The sequence below is a fragment of the Mytilus trossulus genome, unplaced genomic scaffold, assembly GCF_036588685.1.
Source record: "Mytilus trossulus isolate FHL-02 unplaced genomic scaffold, PNRI_Mtr1.1.1.hap1 h1tg000138l__unscaffolded, whole genome shotgun sequence".
Taxonomy (NCBI): domain Eukaryota; kingdom Metazoa; phylum Mollusca; class Bivalvia; order Mytilida; family Mytilidae; genus Mytilus; species Mytilus trossulus.
In genome coordinates, this window is record NW_026963302.1 from 3,778,047 (window position 1) to 3,800,607 (window position 22,561).

Below are 22,561 nucleotides of genomic sequence, written 5' to 3' on the forward strand. Positions count from 1 at the left end.
ATCAAATATCACCGAACTGTTGACTTTTGATATTTCATTTCACTTTAGACAATTTGAATTGGTGTTGATGCTTGCTACTTTATGGTTTTCTTTTTATTTGTAAGCAAACCACATTTGTTGATTTGGATAGCGAACAAGGCATGTATAATGGAGAAAATAAATCTATGATATGCGATGAAGAAGAATTAAGACGAGAAAATGAAGATCATGAGGTAAAATATGTTTTGTACTCCTCTTAATTACATTTATAATCCAATTGATAAATATAATTTACAACCAGTTTGGTTGAAACTTATTCTTACAATATAAAATACAGTCCGATGATATGTCAATTACTTATTTCTTTACTGTATTTTATTTGCTATAACACATGTTTAAGGTTTAGTGTTTTTGTTTGATTGTATAAACCAGTGTTGTTTTACTTAGTTGCTTACAAAAACCTTTTTTTTGCGACTGTTGATTTGTGTAAACGGTTTAATTTTTCTTCCATAATACGTGAAGTGACTTTAACCATTAAATGAACTTTTTAATGCACCCACCTAACACACGGCTGAATTAAATATCAATCGAAAGCAACACGTCTGATCTATCTGTTTTGCCCGTCAAATCAAGACCAAAGGCCACGAATGAGTGTATATTTTCGAAGATGTCAGCTTGATTGTATATTATGACTTCTATATAAATAATTTACAAGTCATTAGATAGCGGTAAAGATGTATGTACAATCTTTTTAGATGTTTCAAAGGCCTTTGATAAGGTTTGGCACAAAGGCCTGATTTTCAAACTTAAACAATTTGGCATATGTGGCTCACTGTTGTCTCTTGTAGAGAATGACCTCTCAGGTCGTACTCAAAGAGTCGTTATTAATGGTCAGACATCATCGAGTCAAAACACCTATGCTGGTGTACCCCAGGGCTCTATACTCGGTCCTTTGCTTTTTCTTATATATGTGAATGATATTAAAGATGGAATTGTCAGCAATATCAAACTGTTTGCTGATGATACGTCCCTTGTCAAACAAATTGATGACATCTCTGATTGTTTCCAAACTCTGAACAGTGACCTCGTCACGTTGAACACATGGGCCCAGCAATGGTGTGTAACATTCAATGCAGAAAAAACTGAGTATCTTATTATTTCTAAGAAGAAGCAAATACCACACTACCCTCCATTGATCTTAAATAATGTAAATATAAAGAGAGTTACATGCCATAAACATTTAGGTCTTATCTTGAATGATAAACTTTCTTGGACCGATCAGATTGCTGATATTTGTAAGAAATGTCATAATAAACTGAACACTATCTTGAGGATGCGACATATATTACCTAGATTATGCATTGAAAAATTATATAAAACATTTGTTCGTTCATTGCTAGATTATGCAGATGTCATCTATGATAACTGCACTAGCGCCGATTCTGCAAACATTGAACATGTACAGAGACGTGCCTGCATTATATCTACTGGGGCAATCAGGGTCACAAAACATGTCACTTTATTGAAAGAGGTTGGTCTTGAGCTTCTCAAAACACGCCGTCAAGTTCATAGACTTACATACTTGTACAAAATTAAAAATCATCTTGTCCCAGATTATCTCTGTAATTTTCATCCATTGTTCAATCATAATACTGAAAACTATAACTTAAGACGACATGCTAACCTGATACCCATCAGGTCAAGAACAGTAGCATACTATAACTCTTTTCTTCTAGCTACGATTAGAGACTGGAATAGTTTGTCAGCTGAACTAATTACAGCAACATCTTTGGCGAGTTTCAAAAGGTTGTTAAAGAAGAATCTCAATTTGTGTAGTAAAAAAATATATTCACGAGGACATGGTTATGAGAAAAAGATTCATACTAGATTACGCTTAGGGCTAAGTGCTCTCAATGACCACTTGTATAAATATAATCTAACATTAAATAGGTTTTGCGATTTCTGCCCAGGTAACTGCATTGAAAACACTGAGCACTATTTAATTCATTGCGCCCGTTACACGAACTGTCGGATTACTCTTCTACTTGGAATTAAGAATCTGCTTTGTCCAGATATAAACACTATAAAAGTATAAAAGTCTGAAAAGACCAGGTTTTGTCTTAATTTGCATGAATTTTTACTCGACATTCTCCAAAAGTATGACTTGTGTCTTAATTTTTCTTGACAAATTCTCATTTATATCAAATTTGTATGAAATTTACTTGACATATTCTCGACATTCTGAATATGGTCTTAAAATTTCTTGACATATTCTTGACATTTGAATACTGTCTTGAAATTTCTCGACACATTCTCGACATTCTTATTTTTTCTCATTATGGCTTGACATATTCTGAACATTTTGAATCGTGTCTTAAATTTACTTGACAGTTCTGAGTTTTACAAATCATGACCAATATTCGTGATATAACTTTAATCTTTATTTCTCTTTATTTAGTATAGTGATGTTTCAAGTTATAATACCTCAAAAATAAAAGTTGGGCATGTAAAATAATTGAAAATTTGGGTATAGAAATATCTTTAGATCTATAAAATAATTTAAATGTGGGTGTGTTGATATAAAATAATTGAAAATTGGTTTTTTAAATAAATACAAATTTTGATTCCTAAATCTTATAAAATTAAATGATTAAAACCAATCATACTGTAGACATCTCAATCTACATTCATAATATTCAATGTTTATATGGTAAATAATTATTGTACCAAAATGTGGTTTACATAAATAGCAAAGTATGATGACAAATCATTCATTTAACAGAAGAAAATTAAATTTGTGTAATGTCATCTGTTGGAATATATATTAAGTATTACACATGGACAGGATGTTCCCCATAAAAAAAAAGTATTCCACACCCCAGAGTACACGCAACTGTCAAATAGAAATTACTGCTTTAACTGTAATTAGCCATATAACTTATCAGTTGACCTACTTTACCATGACACTACAATTGTAAAAGTTTGTTTATATATGAAAATTAAAATCATCATTTTGATGGAAAAAAAATTGAAATAAAATTGAATCTCTTCATCAAAATTATGAAGTTAATTATTTTAACATAAAAAACAATTAATATTTCCCAAAGATTGAAGATGAGTATTATCTTTTCCGGGCATAATAAAACAAAATGTATTTATAATTGGTCCATTTTTTAAAGAAAGCATTGGTCTCAAAAATTACATGCATAATATAGATCTAAACATATTTTCTTTCACGGAAGGATTTATCACAAATATTTATGTTTGTTAAAAAATTATAAAATCAACACTCAAATTTGAAAAAAAAGAATGTGTTTTGGTTGTCCTCAAAAATGAATATAGTAGTTGAAACAAGATAGGAAAAAATTCTTAACCTTAACAACCCCCCCCCCCCAACTTTTTTTATACCCACACATACACAGAAGATGAATTTTGGGGTCCAAAAGAGACGAATGGTCACATTCCTAAACTGCCTACACGGTCTACACGACACCTATGTTACATGTTTAGGTAAAGAAAGCAAGTTTGACTCGCAGTTTTGCGAATGGCAAAAATCTAAATGTTGTTTGTCAGTAACTTTAACTTATATTCCAATTAAAAGCTAGTTCAACGTTTAATACAAACAAATCAAAATTAAATTACATGGGGGATTTTTCAGGGTATTCCAATTTAGTTGCACCAAAAAGGTATCTTACTATACCAAATTAATCCTTGATTCTTCAAAGTTTAGCTTAGCCATTATAAGTATATAACAGCAATAGAATGTCATAATCAGTGCAGAATAAGTCTAAGGCGAAATTTATACTGTTGAGATAGTGTCAAGACATATTTAAGACTGTCAAGAATGTGTCGAGACACATTCAGACATTATTAAGAATGTCAAGAATATGTCAAGACAGATCGAGACATTATTAAGAATGTCAAGAATATGTCAAGACAGATCGAGACATTATTAAGACAGTCAAGAATTGGTCGAGACTAATCCAGACTATTATCAGATGATACAGGAAGTGTCCAGAAATTTTAAAACAATGTTCATAATATCAAGACACTTGTCAAGAAAAATCAAGAGCCTTATTAGACAAATTAAAACTATGTCAAGATTTTTTGAAAATTATTCAGACAAATTAAGAATGTCGAGTAAAAATTCATGCAAATTAAGACAAAAACTGGTCTTTTCAGACTTTTTGATCTTTGTAGTGAAATATAGCAATGTTGCGGGATCTATGTCCCAACTATCTGAGCAAAATATTAATAGAAGGTAGTGATGATTTGTCTGATGACACTAATTTAGAGTTGTTTGAGTGTGTGTTTCGATTTATTAAATCTTCGAACAGATTTTCTCGATAGCTTAAAAACTTTTTTGACCTGATTGTGCTCAAAATTGTCTTTCCATAATCACTATTTTATATTACTGAATCATACATGTTTGTTAATTCGTGTGCATGTGAGTAAGAATGAGCGAGTGATTGGATGGGTGTGTAGTATTTGTATGTCTTGTCCTGTACATATTGTCTTGTCTTGTGTTTAACATGTTTGTATTCAAATACTTTGATAATTGTGAATCTGTATATATCTATGTTGAGGAGATCCACGCGTAGCCTCTGGCTGTTGGCAATCCTCTTTAAATAAATAAAGAATTAAATTAAATAATTCACGTACGTTCGTAAACAAAATAAACTTTTAGCAGAGAGATTAACAGTTATTAATAAAACGCATTTTTAAATATTTAAAGCTTGTTTTTAATAGACAGCATATATTTCCTGAAATTCGAATAAAAGGTAACGAAATGAGTGAAAACAGAAATTATCTTTCTGATGCAAATGTTAATAACTTAAAGCTAAGTAAAACCCTGTAATAACTATCAAAAAAGTTTTGCATCATCCATTTCGTATTATTTTGGCTTTTGATCAATCAGCAAATCATAACAACTTATGCAGTAGCCAGAAATATCGTCATAAAATTAACGGTACCAATTTTCTTGCACCAGATGCGCATTTCGACAATACATGTCTCTTCAGTGATGCCCATGGCCAAAATATTTGAAATCCAAAGCTTATATAAAAGATGAAGAGCTATAATCCAAAAGGTCCAAAAAGTATAGCCAAATTCGTGAAAGGAATCAGAGCTTTGCATGAGGGATATACATTCCTTAATTTATAATAATTTCTAATATTTTGTAACAGCACATCATTTGCGGATACATGATTTTAAGCTCTTCTTTATTTTTAAACATTGTATGTGGTCAATATGAGATTTAATTAAGAAATCCTAAAGAATCTGAAAATTTTACAGTAAAAGATATGTGCAAGCATCATACGATTGCTTGAAATGAAGGGGGCGAAACGGCGATATTGCAATCTGCATTGTAACTACCAGAATGAAATAAACATCTTTCAACAGTTTTAATTAATTAATGTGTAGTATCATTTTAAACATTGATTTTGTGACACAGATCTTTTATTTATTAACTGTCAAATTAAAAAAAATAATTGAAAATATATAGACAAAAATAAATGAAAAATAAATTGATGAATATTGAAATTTTAAAAATGCAAAAACGAGTTAAAACACTATTTTACTTATCTTCTTGATTGCTTAAATTAGGTTGTTCATTGTATATTTCCATATATGCACGAACATTTTTGAATATCATATTCCATTATTCTATATTCTAGTTACAACTAGACTTCCTGAATAGCATGAATGACTTGTTCCTTTATCATACGATGATGACTTCATGCAAAGAATCAACCATTGTAATGAAACTTCATTTTCCACTATATAGAGGTTGTCCTCTCACTGAAATTTGTGGCAATGTTGAACGGTTATTCCTATAACATATCTGAAAACCGACAATGAGGGTCAGTTGAGAACAAATTTTAAAACAAAAGAAATGATTTCAGCTTCCCAATTGTAAAATGTTCATTTCTATCTGGCAAAATTACAGCAACGTATGTATATCTATACAACTAAAGGAATAGACCAATTTCATTGAGCCGCAACACCTTTCAAACCATACAAAGTCGAACAAATTTATGATATGACGCATAAATGTAGTGTTTTGTAATTCCTAATTTTTTCTTGCATGCTCAGTTGATGACTGCCCACGATATTATAAAAAAAAATTTGTTTCCACACTTGCCGATCTGTATCGCTATTCCGCGGCATCTGCTTGAGGAGTATATATCTCCAAGATGATTCAATATTCCAGAGCATGCATTTACTATCATGATTCCGTTGATAGAAGGTTACTGCTCACAATAAAGTTGATAAAAAACTATAGTATACCTATATGCAATAGTTATAAATCGATTCAACTAAAGCGAAGCAGGGTTACAAACTAAACCGAGGGCAATGCATCAACTATAAGAGGAAAAACAACGAAATAACAGCAACAGGGCACTGCAACAAAAATAAATGCAAACATACATAGAAACGGACTATTTGATGACAACTTCTATATCCTGGACTTTGTGCAGAACAGTTTTAAGACAAAGGGTGGTTTGAACATTGTTTTAAACCAGAGTTCAAATGCAAAGTTAAAATCATCCCTTCGAAGACTTTATGGACACTGCTGCGAGTTGTTTGACAGTAAGGAAATCTCTGATTTGCCAGATGACGATGGATAAATTTCAATCGATGTAACCAAAATACCTTCATCTCTGCCTTGTGTGTAGCCGATTTAATGTGGCTTATCACCGTGTTGGGAATAACATGAGCACAAGAGTTGCAGCTCATTATTAAACAGGATCTGAATACTCCTTTGGATACCCTGACCTCACTCTGAATCACTATTTTTGAGGTTTTGTGTTACTCAATCTGTAGTTTTATATGTTTTGTTTTGAATTCTTTACTTTTCTTTTTTTTGTCCAGGCTTCGTAAGTTCAATCAAATTTTGAGTTTGAATGTCAATTCGATATTTTTCGTCTCCCTTTAAGTAGTAAAAGATTTTAAAAAATGGGGTTAAATGTGTCATGGATACATGCTTACCCTTCCGTAGCACCTGAGATCACCCCTGTTTATGGTGGGGTTCGTGTTGCTTATTCTCTAGTTTTCTATGTTGTGTCTTGTTTTCTATTATTTGTCTGTTTGTCTGTTTGTCTTTTTCTTTTTAAGCAATGACTTTGTCAGTTTTTTCGGTTTATGAGTTTGCCTGTCCCTCTAGTTTCGTTTGCCCCTCTATTACAACGGTATTAGAAACCACCCCATACTGTAACGCCACCAGCTCCGAATGCAGTCATTAGACTAATGCTTTTTTTCAGTTTTTTTTCAGTCAAACTCGTATTCAGCCGTCTATTGGTTGTAAAAGAAACCATCACTCATCTCACCAATGGATGTCTACCCAGATTTTCTATTCTTGTGTCAATGGTCATTCACCCTTTTAAACCTGATTATACGGTGCCTGGTTGTTATAGCTGGTCATTTGATAGAACGAAATGCCTAACACGAACACGACCATCTAGAGGTCAGTGATATCTAAGCTGTGGGACAGAAGTAAATCGGTTGGCTTTAGCACGACTAATAAGCAGTCTGTCATCACGACGGGTAGTAAAATTTGTCTCCCGGAACTTTGTATTAACATACAGTTTCTGTAAGATTCTGACAATGACGCGTAATTAACATTGAAATGGTAACATATGCGCATAGTGCTCCTTCCTGCATTTGACATGCAAATTAATTGTCAAAGTTCCGCCACAGATAACTTACGCCTTGCCATGTTACACAATGACCTAATGAAGATCAAATTTTACCTGTACGCGGGTCAATAGGAATATGATTTAATATTATCGCAACAGTGCATTTATAAAAGTACAGATGACCCTACATGTAATAACGATTGCCGGGTTTATCGGAGTTCAATCTTTTTGATTCTAACGATTTCTTTTGCGTATGTTTAATTTGCAATATTATATAAGATAGCCAGTTATAGTTGGTGGTGATTCTGTGTTGGCGTTCTGTATATTTATAAACCACAAGTTATGGTTTTCTTCTTATATGTAAGGAAACGTCAAGTGATGATTTGGAAAGCGACAACGAAGACAACATTGATTATATGAAAACCAACGCTATGATTCCCCAAAATAATGTTCAAGATGAAGAAGAATTAAGACGAGTGAATGAAGATCATGAGGTAAAATATGTTTTTTTTATTCAAATTAAGTACATAAATAATTGATAAAGATAATTGACAACCGGTATGATTAAATGGTATTCTTACAATATATCATACTACTGATATACCGATTCATTTACTTATTCTGAACTGTTTTATGATGTTTTTGTTTTAGTTTCTTAGGTTTTTGTGTATTTGCATCGACCAATGCTGTTTTACTTAGTTTGTTCACTAAATATTTATTCCTGTGACAGTATACTTTCAGCACCTCGGCTATTTTGATATTTTCATTACAATGTTGCTCGAGCGAATTATGGTTACTAATTTAACAAGCCTTATTTGCGTCTTCTGTTTTAATGCTTTTAAATCACGTGTCTTTTTAATCATTTGGATGAAATCGATTTATATATCTGATGTCGTTACATCATAATGTGCCTTGATACTTTTGCATCTTATAGAAGAAAGCAAGTTTAGCTGTTTGTAAGAAAAGATTTACAGTGTGGTCTGCATTTTCGTAGGAAGGTTTAATGTAAGGTGTTAACATTTTCGCCGATTTGTTTTCTATGCGTAATTGATGTTTACCAGTTATATATGGTGGTGTGTAACTGTTGGCAGACTATATTTCTAAGGCAAAAGTTATAAATAAGCTACTTGCGAGTTTGAGTGTCCCATTGGCGTCTTTCGCCACTCTTGAGAAAAAAATACGAAATATTGTTGGCCTTTTTATATCACGTACACTTAGTCAGATTGCATTTAACATCATGATATGTGTAAGTGATTGTCACTCTTTTAAGTTGATGATTCAATTGTCATAGCAATCGTATACAATTTTAAACGTAAATAAATGGAAATGAACATACAATTACTGAAATCTTCAAAATATTAGCATTTTGGTTAATGTTTAGACCGTTTCCGTCTAAAATGAAAGTGGCCGCATTCGTTTTCATTTATAATATTGAAATGTAAGTTGTATTTGATGATAATACAAAACATATATAATGATTGAGGATGAACAAAGATGAGGCCACTTTCATTTTTGACAAAAAACATCTGAAACGTACACTATAAGATAGGTATGCCAAATGACAATAACTTGATGTCAGATGGCGTGAATAATAATTTAAAAAAATGACGCAACTTCAATTAGAACAGACACAAATGAATTGTATTATTCAACTTTACAATCATGTTCTCTTTTCAACTATACAAAACACTGACCAAACCATTTAGAAATTTAGCTGAAACTGTTTATATATTTATTATAATTGATACATACGAAAAAAATCCGTTCGCATTCGTATATTACGTACGCTAAGACAGATTTCATGTATTATCCATGATATATTTACCTGATAACTCAAAGATTGTCACTCTTTTAAATAAATGATTCGTTTGTATTAGCGATCGTATCAAATTTAAATTTAATAACTTGAAAATGAATATCAAATATGACCGAACTGTTGACTTTTGATATTTCATTTCACTTTAGACAATTTGAATTGGTGTTGATGCTTGCTACTTTATGGTTTTCTTTTTATTTGTAAGCAAACAACATGTGTTGATTTGGATAGCGAACAAGGCATGTATAATGGAGAAAATAAATCTATGATATGCGATGAAGAAGAATTAAGACGAGAAAATGAAGATCATGAGGTAAAATATGTTTTGTACTCCTCTTAATTACATTTATAATCCAATTGATAAATATAATTTACAACCAGTTTGGTTGAAACTTATTCTTACAATATATCATACAGTCCGATGATATGTCAATTACTTATTTCTTTACTGTATTTTATTTGCTATAACACATGTTTAAGGTTTAGTGTTTTTGTTTGATTGTATAAACCAGTGTTGTTTTACTTAGTTGCTTACAAAACCTTTTTTTTGCGACTGTTGATTTGTGTAAACGGTTTAATATTTCTTCCATAATACGTGAAGTGACTTTAACCATTACATGAACTTTTTAATGCCCCCACCTAACACACGGCTGAATTAAATATCAATCGAAAGCAACACGTCGGATCTATCTGTTTTGCCCGTCAAATCAAGACCAAAGGCCACGAATGAGTGTATATTTTCGAAGATGTCAGCTTGATTGTATATTATGACTTCTATATAAATAATTCACGTACGTACGTAAACAAAATAAACTTTTAGCAGAGAGATTAACAGTTATTAATAAAACGCATTTTTAAATATTTAAAGCTTGTTTTTAATAGACAGCATATATTTCCTGAAATTCGAATAAAAGGTAACGAAATGAGTGAAAACAGAAATTATCTTTCTGATGCAAATGTTAATAACTTAAAGCTAAGTAAAACCCTGTAATAACTATCAAAAAAGTTTTGCATCATCCATTTCGTATTATTTTGGCTTTTGATCAATCAGCAAATCCTAACAATTTATGCAGTAGCCAGAAATATCGTCATAAAATTAACGGTATCAATTTTCTTGCACCAGCTGCGCATTTCGACAATACATGTCTCTTCAGTGATGCCCATGGCCAAAATATTTGAAATCCAAAGCTTATATAAAAGATGAAAAGCTATAATCTAAAAGGTCCAAAAAGTATAGCCAAATTCGTGAAAGGAATCAGAGCTTTGCATGAGGGATATACATTCCCTAATTTATAATAATTTCTAATATTTTGTAACAGCACATCATTTGCGGATACATGATTTTAAGCTCTTCTTTATTTTTAAACATTGTATGTGGTCAATATGAGATTTAATTAAGAAATCCTAAAGAATCTGAAAATTTTACAGTAAAAGATATGTGCAAGCATCATACGATTGCTTGAAATGAAGGGGGCGAAACGGCGATATTGCAATCTGCATTGTAACTACCAGAATGAAATAAACATCTTTCAACAGTTTTAATTAATTAATGTGTAGTATCATTTTAAACATTGATTTTGTGACACAGATCTTTTATTTATTAACTGTCAAATTAAAAAAAATAATTGAAAATATATAGACAAAAATAAATGAAAAATAAATTGATGAATATTGAAATTTTAAAAATGCAAAAACGAGTTAAAACACTATTTTACTTATCTTCTTGATTGCTTAAATTAGGTTGTTCATTGTTTATTTCCATATATGCACGAACATTTTTGAATATCATATTCCATTATTCTATATTCTAGTTACAACTAGACTTCCTGAATAGCATGAATGACTTGTTCCTTTATCATACGATGATGACTTCATGCAAAGAATCAACCATTGTAATGAAACTTCATTTTCCACTGTTGTCCTCTCACTGAAATTTGTGGCACTGTTGAACGGTTATTCCTATAACATATCTTAAAACCGACAATGAGGGTCAGTTGAGAACAAATTTTAAAACAAAAGAAATGATTTCAGCTTCCCAATTGTAAAATGTTAATGTCTATCTGGGAAAATTACAGCAACGTATGTATATCTATACAACTAAAGGAATAGACCAATTTCATTGAGCCGCAACACCTTTCAAACCATACAAAGTCGAAAAAATTTATGATATGACGCATAAATGTAGTGTTTTGTAATTCCTAATTTTTTCTTGCATGCTCAGTTGATGACTGCCCACGATATTATAAAAAAAAACTTTGTTTCCACACTTGCCGATCTGTAACGCAATTCCGCGGCATCTGCTTGAGGAGTATATATCTCCAAGATGATACAATATTCCAGAGCATGCATTTACCATCACGATTCCGTTGATAGAAGGTTACTGCTCACAATAAAGTTGATAAAAAACTATAGTATACCTATATGCAATAGTTATAAATCGATTCAACTAAAGCGAAGCAGGGTTACAAACTAAACCGAGGGCAATGCATCAACTGTAAGAGGAAAAACAACGAAATAACAGCAACAGGGCACTGCAACAAAAATAAATGCAAACATACATAGAAACGGACTATTTGATGACAACTTCTATATCCTGGACTTTGTGCAGAACAGTTTTAAGACAAAGGGTGGTGTGAACATTGTTTTAAACCAGAGTTCAAATGCAAAGTTAAAATCATCCCTTCGAAAACTTTATGGACACCGCTGCGAGTTGTTTGACAGTAATGAAATCTCTGATTTGCCAGATGACGATGGATAAATTTCAATCGATGTAATCTAAATACCTTCATCTCTGCCTTGTGTGTCGCCGATTTAATGTGGCTTATCACCGTGTTGGGAATAACATGAGCACAAGAGTTGCAGCACATTATTAAACAGGATCTGAATACTCCTTTGGATACCCTGACCTCACTCTGAATCACTATTTTTGAGGTTTTGTGTTACTCAATCTGTAGTTTTATATGTTTTGTTTGGAATTCTTTACTTTTCTTTTTTTTGTCCAGGCTTCGTAAGTTCAATCAAATTTTGAGTTTGAATGTCATTTCGATATTTTTCGTCTCCCTTTAAGTAGTAAAAGATTTTAAAAAATGGGGTTAAATGTGTCATGGATACATGCTTACCCTTCCGTAGCACCTGAGATCACCCCTGTTTATGGTGGGGTTCGTGTTGCTTATTCTCTAGTTTTCTATGTTGTGTCTTGTTTTCTATTATTTGTCTGTTTGTCTTTTTCTTTTTAAGCAATGACTTTGTCAGTTTTTTCGGTTTATGAGTTTGCCTGTCCCTCTAGTTTCGTTTGCCCCTCTATTACAACGGTATTAGAAACCACCCCATACTGTAACGCCACCAGCTCCGAATGCAGTCATTAGACTAATGCTTTTTTTCAGTTTTTTTTCAGTCAAACTCGTATTCAGCCGTCTATTGGTTGTAAAAGAAACCATCACTCATCTCACCAATGGATATCTACCCAGATTTGCTATTCTTCTGTCAATGGTCATTCACCCTTTTAAACCTGATTATACGGTGCCTGGTTGTTATAGCTGGTCATTTGATAGCACGAAATGCCTTACACGAACACGACCATCTAGAGGTCAGTGATATCTAAGCTGTGGGACAGAAGTAAATCGGTTGGCTTTATCACGACTAATTAGCAGTCTGTCATCACGACGGGTAGTAAAATTTGTCTCCCGGAACTTTGTATTAACATACAGTTTCTGTACGATTCTGACAATGACGCGTAATTAACATTGAAATGGTAACATATGCGCATAGTGCTCCTTCCTGCATTTGACATGCAAATTAATTGTCAAAGTTCCGCCACAGATAACTTACGCCTTGCCATGTTACACAACGACCTAATGAAGATCAAATTTTACCTGTACGCGGGTCAATAGGAATATGATTTAATATTATCGCAACAGTGCATTTATAAAAGTACAGATGACCCTACATGTAATAACGATTGCCGTGTTTATCGGAGTTCAATCTTCTGATTCTAACGATTTCGTTTGCGTATGTTTAATTTGCAATATTATATAAGATAGCCAGTTATAGTTGGTGGTGATTCTGTGTTGGCGTTCTGTATATTTATAAACCACAAGTTATGGTTTTCTTCTTATATGTAAGGAAACGTCAAGTGATGATTTGGAAAGCGACAACGAAGACAACATTGATTATATGAAAACCAACGCTATGATTCCCCAAAATAATGTTCAAGATGAAGAAGAATTAAGACGAGTGAATGAAGATCATGAGGTAAAATATGTTTTTTTTATTTAAATTAAGTACATAAATAATTGATAAAGATAATTGACAACCGGTATGATTAAAAGATATTCTTACAATATATCATACTACTGATATACCGATTCATTTACTTATTCTGAACTATTTTATGATGTTTTTGTTTTAGTTTCTTAGGTTTTTGTGTATTTGCATCGACAAATGCTGTTTTACTTAGTTTGTTCACTAAATATTTATTCCTGTGACAGTATACTTTCAGCACCTCGGCTATTTTGATATTTTCATTACAATGTTGCTCGAGCGAATTATGGTTACTAATTTAACAAGCCTTATTTGCGCCTTCTGTTTTAATGCTTTTAAATCACGTGTCTTTTTAATCATTTGGATGAAATCGATTTATATATCTGATGTCGTTACATCATAATGTGCCTTGATACTTTTGCATCTTATAGAAGAAAGCAAGTTTAGCTGTTTGTAAGAAAAGATTTACAGTGTGGTCTGCATTTTCGTAGGAAGGTTTATTGTAAGGTGTTAACATTTTCGCCGATTTGTTTTCGATGCGTAATTGATGTTTACCAGTTATATATGGTGGTGGATAACTGTTGGCAGACTATATTTCTAAGGCAAAAGTTATAAATAAGCTACTTGCGAGTTTGAGTGTCCCATTGGCGTCTTTCGCCACTCTTGAGAAAAAAATACGAAATATTGTTGGCCTTTTTATATCACGTACACTTAGTCAGATTGCATTTAACATCATGATATGTGTAAGTGATTGTCACTCTTTTAAGTTGATGATTCAATTGTCATAGCAATCGTATACAATTTTAAACGTAAATAAATGGAAATGAACATAAAATTACTGAAATCTTCAAAATATTAGCATTTTGGTTAATGTTTAGACCGTTTCCGTCTAAAATGAAAGTGGCCGCATTCGTTTTCATTAATAATATTGAAATTTAAGTTGTATTTGATGATAATACAAAACATATATAATGGTTGAGGATGAACACGGATGAGGCCACTTTCATTTTTGACATAAACCATCTGAAATGTGACGTTTTTTGACATATTTGATAGATTTTTCATATTTAAGCTTGAATCAGAGCGTTTTTAATGACTAAATCAGTTAAAATCTTTCACGTAAACTTATCGAATCAATTGAAATACACACTTAAGTGTTTAAAATGTGTCCAAAAACTTTCGTTAGATGAACTTGAAATATGAGACCAAAATCGTCTCTAACCGGACTTTCTCCTTTGTTGTTCAATGCTTATAAAACAATTTAAAATTTCGCATGGGCAATGTTAGCACTCAGGTTTAAAAAATCAAAGTATGTAAGAATTGATTACAGACATAGACCGAGATTTTTATAGTCCAAAAATTATATAGAATTTATAAGAATTCATAAATAGTTCATCCCACTACGCGATTGGATAATTTTGACGTTTGTGGTTCAACGTATTTTCTAATTCATAATAGAAATATATCATAATGACATATAATAGAACAATATCATATTAACGGGATCTTTTAAAGTAAAGAGTCACGTTATAAGAACCAAAGAAACACAAAACGTCGCATATTCAAAATACACCAGCAAAAAATGAAAGATAATACAAACACATTGAAGGGATGTTTAAGTACCGAGCCACGTTAAATGAATATCATATAAAACAATCCAACAGCAAAAGTAATATTAATAAGAGAATAAAGACAAATGAAAGAACAATATAAAACGATGTTAAGATGATAAACAACATCAGTATGCAGAATCTATACATCAAGACCATCATGTATTATTTGTGAAGTTGATACGGAATATTTATAAACAAGGTCTTAGAACCGTCCGATGAACTTATTTAGAAAAGGAAAACGCTATTTTTTCCTCGAGATACCATAGTTTAAATACAAGTTAATATGTTGCTAGGACCTGAAAAAGAGATCCAATCCATCTTTTTTCTTTTTCATTTAATTCTAGAGTCTCGGTTTCACGTTTTTAATAAAAGATTAAAGCCCAATATAAAGCATAATTAAAATTACAACTGATACTAACGCGCAAATTTTGTTCAAGAGAAGTGAGGTACAATTATTGGCTTCCTCTGCTAGTTTAAACCAGGTGCGTTGTTTACAAAGAGAAAAATATCAGATGCTGACTTCTATACGATCACTAATCCAAAAATAGAAAACAACTGAAGATACAAAACAAAGAACAATTTTACAATGTACCAAAATAGTTATTGAAGTTATTGATTTATCCGGTATGAAGTAAAGGTGTTGTGCTTAGCAATTAAATTATCCGATACGGCATAGTCCAGAATGAAGCAATGGAATACTTCCAGTATGATTATATCTAAATTTATACGTTTGTTACTCAGTTAAATATATCATAGCATTTTGAAAGCATTAATTATCATATTTCATAGGTTTCTCACGTCATAGTTAGCCACATAATAAAATCAAGAATGTATCCTACGATTGTTCGTTGTCCAGTTATGTGACGTGACAAGGTTAATATGCAGAAGATGGATGCAATAAAATGTTGCACGATGATGTCCAGATTAAACTTCGGAAAAATATAGACTAATCGTAATTATAACTAGAATTGCTATTGCAATCAATAGCGGATGTCACCCTTCCCCCAATTGCCACTGAGCGGCAGCCATTTCAAAACATTTTGACAGTTAATGGACATATTTGCATGGCTATACATTTTTCTGTAAATTTTTAGTATATTTACATCATTTAAGAAAATTTCACATTTTTGCTGTTTCCATGGCAACGGCAGCCATTTTGAAAAATTCAAAGTCAAAAGTCTGATCTATACATGCCAGTGAACAATAATAATAAGTTTCATTCAGTTTGGAGCATTTTTAAATTTTTTGACTTTTTCACAGTTTCCATGGCAACGGTGGCCATTTTGGAAATTCCAACTTGAAAAGTCTCATCCAGACTTGCCAGTCAACAATCCTATCAAGTTTCATTAATTTTGCAGCATTTTGAAATTTTGAAATTTTTGACATTTTGATTGGTTTCTATGGCAACAGACACCATTTCCAAAATTTAATGGCATATGCCACATCGGTACATGGGAGGGACCATACCATCAAAGTTTCAATTAATTTAACCTACCATTTTAAGAATGTAAATGCCACTTTTAGGTTTTGGGACCATTTCGACTTGTTTTGCATTTTTTCCATGGTAACGGCAGACATTTTTCAAATTCCAACGCTAAATTTCTGGTTTCTTTGGAATTTTTGGTGTAGTATCCATGGCAACATAGCAGTTCCAATGATTGCCAAAATCATCCCAAAGCAGTATATAGTGGGCACGTACATTGTATTAAAATCTAAAGATTATTAGGTTAAGCATTCTCAAACAATTCACCTAACTCTAAAATTATATTTTTCACCATTTTTACGTTTCCTTGGTGATGGCAGCTATTTTTTAGTTCCAAAGTCAAAAAGTCTAAAGGAAAATCAGTGTTCCTTGTTATAGTGCACCATCATTCAGATTGGTTCCTTTGGCTCTGAGAAAGCGGGCGGACAAAATTAGGTGGAAGAAAAAAAAAAATAATAATAATAATAATGATAGGGAAAAAGAAACAGAGGAAAAGCAATATGTCACCCGACATTGTCGATCGGGTGACATAATAACAAAAAAAAAATAAAGATAGTTAACGGGTCCAAGCAACACATTCTGATATCACTATGTTATAACTATGCCATAAACAAATTGCATATGAATATAAGATAACAAAATAAATCCCTCAAAAAATGAACGTGTAATGGAATCATGTTGTTGGTTGTTTGAGAAATGTCGGTAACAACAGGATAGCGAAACCACTGATTTTTTAATTGCCTAATACTCACACATGTGTGACATTCAGAAAACCCTGAAGAGGACCAAGTATTAACATTGCCAAACTTATTAGAGATCAATCTTTAACCGTCATCGCCGTCTATCAACGTTGAAAAACAGTTCTAACCGTCGTTTAACTGAACATGGATAATTACTCATACCATTTTGATTTCTCCAAAGGCTCCTCCTTATATACTTCTTCAGTGAAAATTGAAAAGCCTTAAATTGTGTACCGACATGTCTCACACAACAAATAACTTGATCCAATTTCACATTCAAGTATTTGTGGACATAGCGTACGTCGGGCTTTGTTTTTCTCAATTTAAACAGTATGAATCTGAGAGAAGATTAACCTTATATTTTGTTTACACTTTTTCATAATGCCAATATTTTTTTTTATTTCTTCGAGAATAACGCTTCGTATTTGGCAATATTTGAATCGATATTTTTTTTTCGCATTTGAGCACATTTTAGCAATCGTGTTTAATAGAAAAAAAAAGTTTTATCTAACCAAAATTTTTATAACAAAATGAAGTGTTTTTTGTACCAAAAAATGCATTTTACAACTTTTACTGTAGTCGAACTTTACAATGTCAGACATTTCAAAATTTATCTTTAGATGATTGTTCACATCATGGTTGATCGTTATACCCCAAAGTATAAGTACTTTGTGCGCAGCCTCCATTCAAACGGATATCCGCATCTTTACCTCTTCTGATTCCTGCCATAAGTCGACTTATTTGTTGCTAAGCTAGCAGCATCCATTCTTGACGAAGGGTATTGTTAATTCATGACTTGTTTGAACTGGGGTGTCCTTTCGTGCACTTTTCGGCCAATAGTGTCACATATATGCTTGATATGGTTCAAATTCCGGCTATGATGGGCCAAAAAAGATAAACCGAATTCCAATTGGAACAATGGATCTTCCTCCCCGACGCTAATTTCCAACTTTGGTGAGCTTTGCACTTTTTTGGATACGGGCATCTGTGTGTCTGTTCGTAGGCAAAGGTCCCCAAAATGGTATTATCGCACGATAACCGGTAGCGATTAGTCGATCTCGAACAGTTCTTGTTTAAAGGCTCCTGTATGGTCATCATTCTCTTTTTATAATAGTATTGTCTGCTTCCCTCATGCTGGATATCTGCCATCTTGTTGCAGTTATGAGTTGTGGATGACCAATTACAAGGTGTCAATAACATAAATTTATCAACTTAGTTATTTTAAGTGTTGAAAACAATGAGGATAAAAACATCTGTTTTAGTTTTTATGAGTACAGTAGCTGCATGTGCAGATAAGAACTGATAGAGTCGATATTTATTGATTAAACTTAGGTGAAATTTGAATAATGTTGAACTAGTTCTATTTCAACAAATCATTTGACAAAAAAACAAAAAGAGTTTTTTTTTTATTTTGAATTTGAATTTGGTGTTGCAATACTTTTTTCCATGTGTATATTTATTGACCACATTTGTATAGTGTATTTTTCATGAAATAGGGTTAAGACATCAAGGCCGCACACATTAACATTTTATAATATACGCCTGGCGTCTTTGCGAATATTTGTTCACTATTTTTGCGTGTTGTTTAAGAATGCGCGGAGTCCATTTTTTCTGACGTTGCAACACTGTTTTAAACAATTTTCCTACTTCATTTTCAGATATATAAAAGAAAACAATTAGTTTGCTATTTTCGCTTTACTATGGATTCATATATTTTCGGGGAAACCAATTTATGTGCATTGACAAAACGCCATGTTCAGAAAACATGTTTACAATCAGTTTAATGTAATTTACACTGGTTACACTTTAAATTTATTCACATCCATACTCCTTGTGTATTTACCTGATCAAACGATTTGTTTACACTTGTAAACTATATGTCATTTAAGGTGAAGTTACAGTAAATCAGCTATGTCACGGATTTCAGTAAATTTTGCATACATCTCTAGTGCGATGACGTGCAACTGAAAATCGAAAAAATAATGCATTCACCTTATTTATTGTTTGAAATATTACTATTTGAATTCTTTCAAAATGGGTGAACATTTGTAAAGAAAGCACATAAAACCGGCAAAAAACTTTCTAATATTTGTCATCAAATTGTTAAGAACTGTATGTTGTTGATACATATATTTCCCTTATAATGATGAAAAGTAAAGCTAGGGTGACCGACATCGTTTTTACGGTGTACATCATTTAAAGTTGTGTTCTTTGTGACAAAATGTAACAAAACGTCAAAATAATCGTAACGTCACCGCTTCGCAGGCCTTAAAACATTGATTTTTTACGTTTTTGACTACCAACAAAGAAACAAGTCGATATGTAGACAAACTATCGGTGACCACTTGATGATTTTATTTAAACAGAAATGTGTTTTTTTTTCTCTAAAACTCTATGGAGTAGAATTAAAGATTTGACAAATTTTTGAAAGGTTTTCGCCGATTTCATATGCTTTCTATACACATATTCACCCATATTAAAAACAAAATCTGCAATATTCCAGATGATAAAAGAGATAAATGTATTTTTTCTCGATTTTTAGTTGTATTTCAACCAGCCAAGATTGTATGCCAAATATAAGCAAAATCTGCGACATAGCCAATTTACTGTCCCTTGACCTTAAATGTTCTTTAAATACAATCGAAATCAATTATCTCGGACAACAAGTAGGGAACGACCTTCTGAAAGTTTTACTCCGAAAAAAAAAAACATAACACCCCCTTGAGGTTAAATCGTTGCTCCTTTATGAAAGCCATTTTACTGATTTGCAGTACTTCAAAGATACAAAAGATGCAGATACTTCTAAACAACTACGATTTTGGCGTAAACATATTTTATTTCTTTGTACATATAACCGGATTTGAAATACTATTCAAAGCATACCATTTGCCGCCTACTTTTTTATTGATGCATTAATGATTGAATTGTTGATTGAGAAAAGACCAGTGGAAAATATTTCTGTGTAAGTCCAGTCGCTTCTGGAAGACATTTTCGAAATGAATTATGTTTTTGGCAATGATGATACCTTAAGTCTAAATAAAGGGCTCATAAGGTATTTTAAAAAAGTTTGTTTTTAAAAAAGAAAGCAATATATCAAGTTGAGACAAACAAGACTACCGACTGCATGTATACAAAACATGATATAACATACATGTTTACATTGATTATTATCAATGGAAACGTAATTAGGTCTTTCCACTTTTCTGTGGAAAGCCTATTGTTTTTCTTCTGATTATTTTTTTTTTTTTTTTTTTTTTTTTCTTCCGCCTAATTTTGTTCTTGCGATAAACATTTGTTTCGCAATATGTCGCTTAGATATTTTGTATATGATATCGAACAGTTTATGCGCTTTTGAAATTTACCCTGCGTAAACGAATACTTTTCTTTGTAGGAGTTATCTCCCCAAACACTGTTTTCCTTGTTAGCGCATCTCCTTCGTAACAAAAAAAGATATCGACAAAATTCATTTTACAAATTGTTCGTTACATCCTCAATAATTTTTGGCGTATTTGGATCGAAGCGATTCGAAGAAATTTTATAGGAGTTATCTATCTTTACGGAATAAATTTGTCGGTATGTTTTTTTAACTCATAAACCGTTAACCGTATAACCCTGGAATGTTTTTATTTGAGTCCCCTGATTCCTAACTTAGAAAATTAGGTCAAGGTCAAAGGTCAAGGTCATATTTTAGATTTTCATATGTCTTTGATTTCCCTATAACTCTTGAACAGTTATAGATACAAAAAAATTAAGCAGTGAAAAATGCTTGGTACTTCAAGGGGCAACTTTTTTACATTATGACTATATTGATTTTACCATCATGTAAGGGACATAACTCCCATCGATGGTTTTTAAAAAGCCATTTTTAGGCAAAACTCTTAAACAAAAGGTCCTTGACCCATAGGGTCTTTTGCAATGACCTTGTGGAGCAATGACCTTGACGAAGGTTACAAGGTCAAAGGTCAAGGTCATCAAATTATGTGGTTTTGGCACTATTTAAACAGTTTTATGTGTGTTTGAATTTCAACCAACCAACCAACCAACCAACCAACCAAACAACCAATCAATCAATCAATCATGATCATGATCAATCAACCAATAATGATCATGATCAATCAATCAATCATGTTTCCGTCTCATGTGTTTCTTATAGGGTTCAACCAACCAACCAACCAACCAACCAACTAATCAATCAATCAATCAATCAATCAATCAATCAATCAATCAATCAATCAATCATGATCATGATCAATCAATCATGTTTCCGTCTCATGTGTTTAATATAGGGTCCAAGATCTTCTTTGTTTCTTTTTCCGTGTTTCAATTGACCCTATCCAACGTGTTTAACCAACCAACCAACCAACCAACCAACCAACCAACTAACCAACTAATCAATCAATCAATCAATCAATCAATCAATCAATCAATCAATCAATCAATCAATCAATCAATCTGTATGACTGTTTAATCATGACAATTTATTGAAGGAACAAACTCTCAATTATTCAAGAAAAATTGAAATTTAATATTGTTCTTACGTCACTTCTGAAAAAAAATCCACATGTTCTCTGAAACTACAAGTACAATCGACCTCAAAATTTGCAGTCAGCAGGGCATACATGTACTAAACGTTTATAAAAAAACTTGGTGCAGATATCTCTCAAAGCTTTTCCTAGAGAAAAGGAATGGCAATGCCGTAAAAATCGCTTGCTAGGTCCGTAAATCTCAGTAAAAACCTACAATAAAATGTCCGCTCCGAGTTTGAAATACTAATCTGTGTTACAAACAGGTGCTGAAAAATGTACATTATCAGAAAATAATCAATAAATGTGTTTTAAAGTTACACCGGATCAATTAAATCCAAAACATGCACTACTTTGTGAACTGTCATCAAAATGTCAATTTCCTACAATGACAAAAGAAATTACATTGTGTACATTCCATCTCTATAGATGTTGTCTGTTTAACGTCCCCACCTAAAAAGAAATAAAAAGACTATCTTTTCGTTATTATAAACCCGTGTCACGTGA

General features: G+C 32.2%; 1 protein-coding gene across 3 annotated transcripts in view; it reads left to right on the forward strand.

Moving 5' to 3' along the window:
• Positions 1 to 22,561, forward strand: part of LOC134700341 (uncharacterized) — a 115,908-nt gene that overhangs the window by 89,492 nt on the left and 3,855 nt on the right. For all 3 annotated transcript variants that reach the window (XM_063561699.1, XM_063561698.1, XM_063561700.1), the window contains exons 5-8: positions 105 to 212; positions 7,985 to 8,113; positions 9,641 to 9,748; positions 13,558 to 13,686. In XM_063561699.1, the coding sequence (XP_063417769.1) occupies positions 105 to 212; positions 7,985 to 8,113; positions 9,641 to 9,748; positions 13,558 to 13,686 (474 nt within the window). The remainder of the gene's footprint in view (positions 1 to 104; positions 213 to 7,984; positions 8,114 to 9,640; positions 9,749 to 13,557; positions 13,687 to 22,561) is intronic.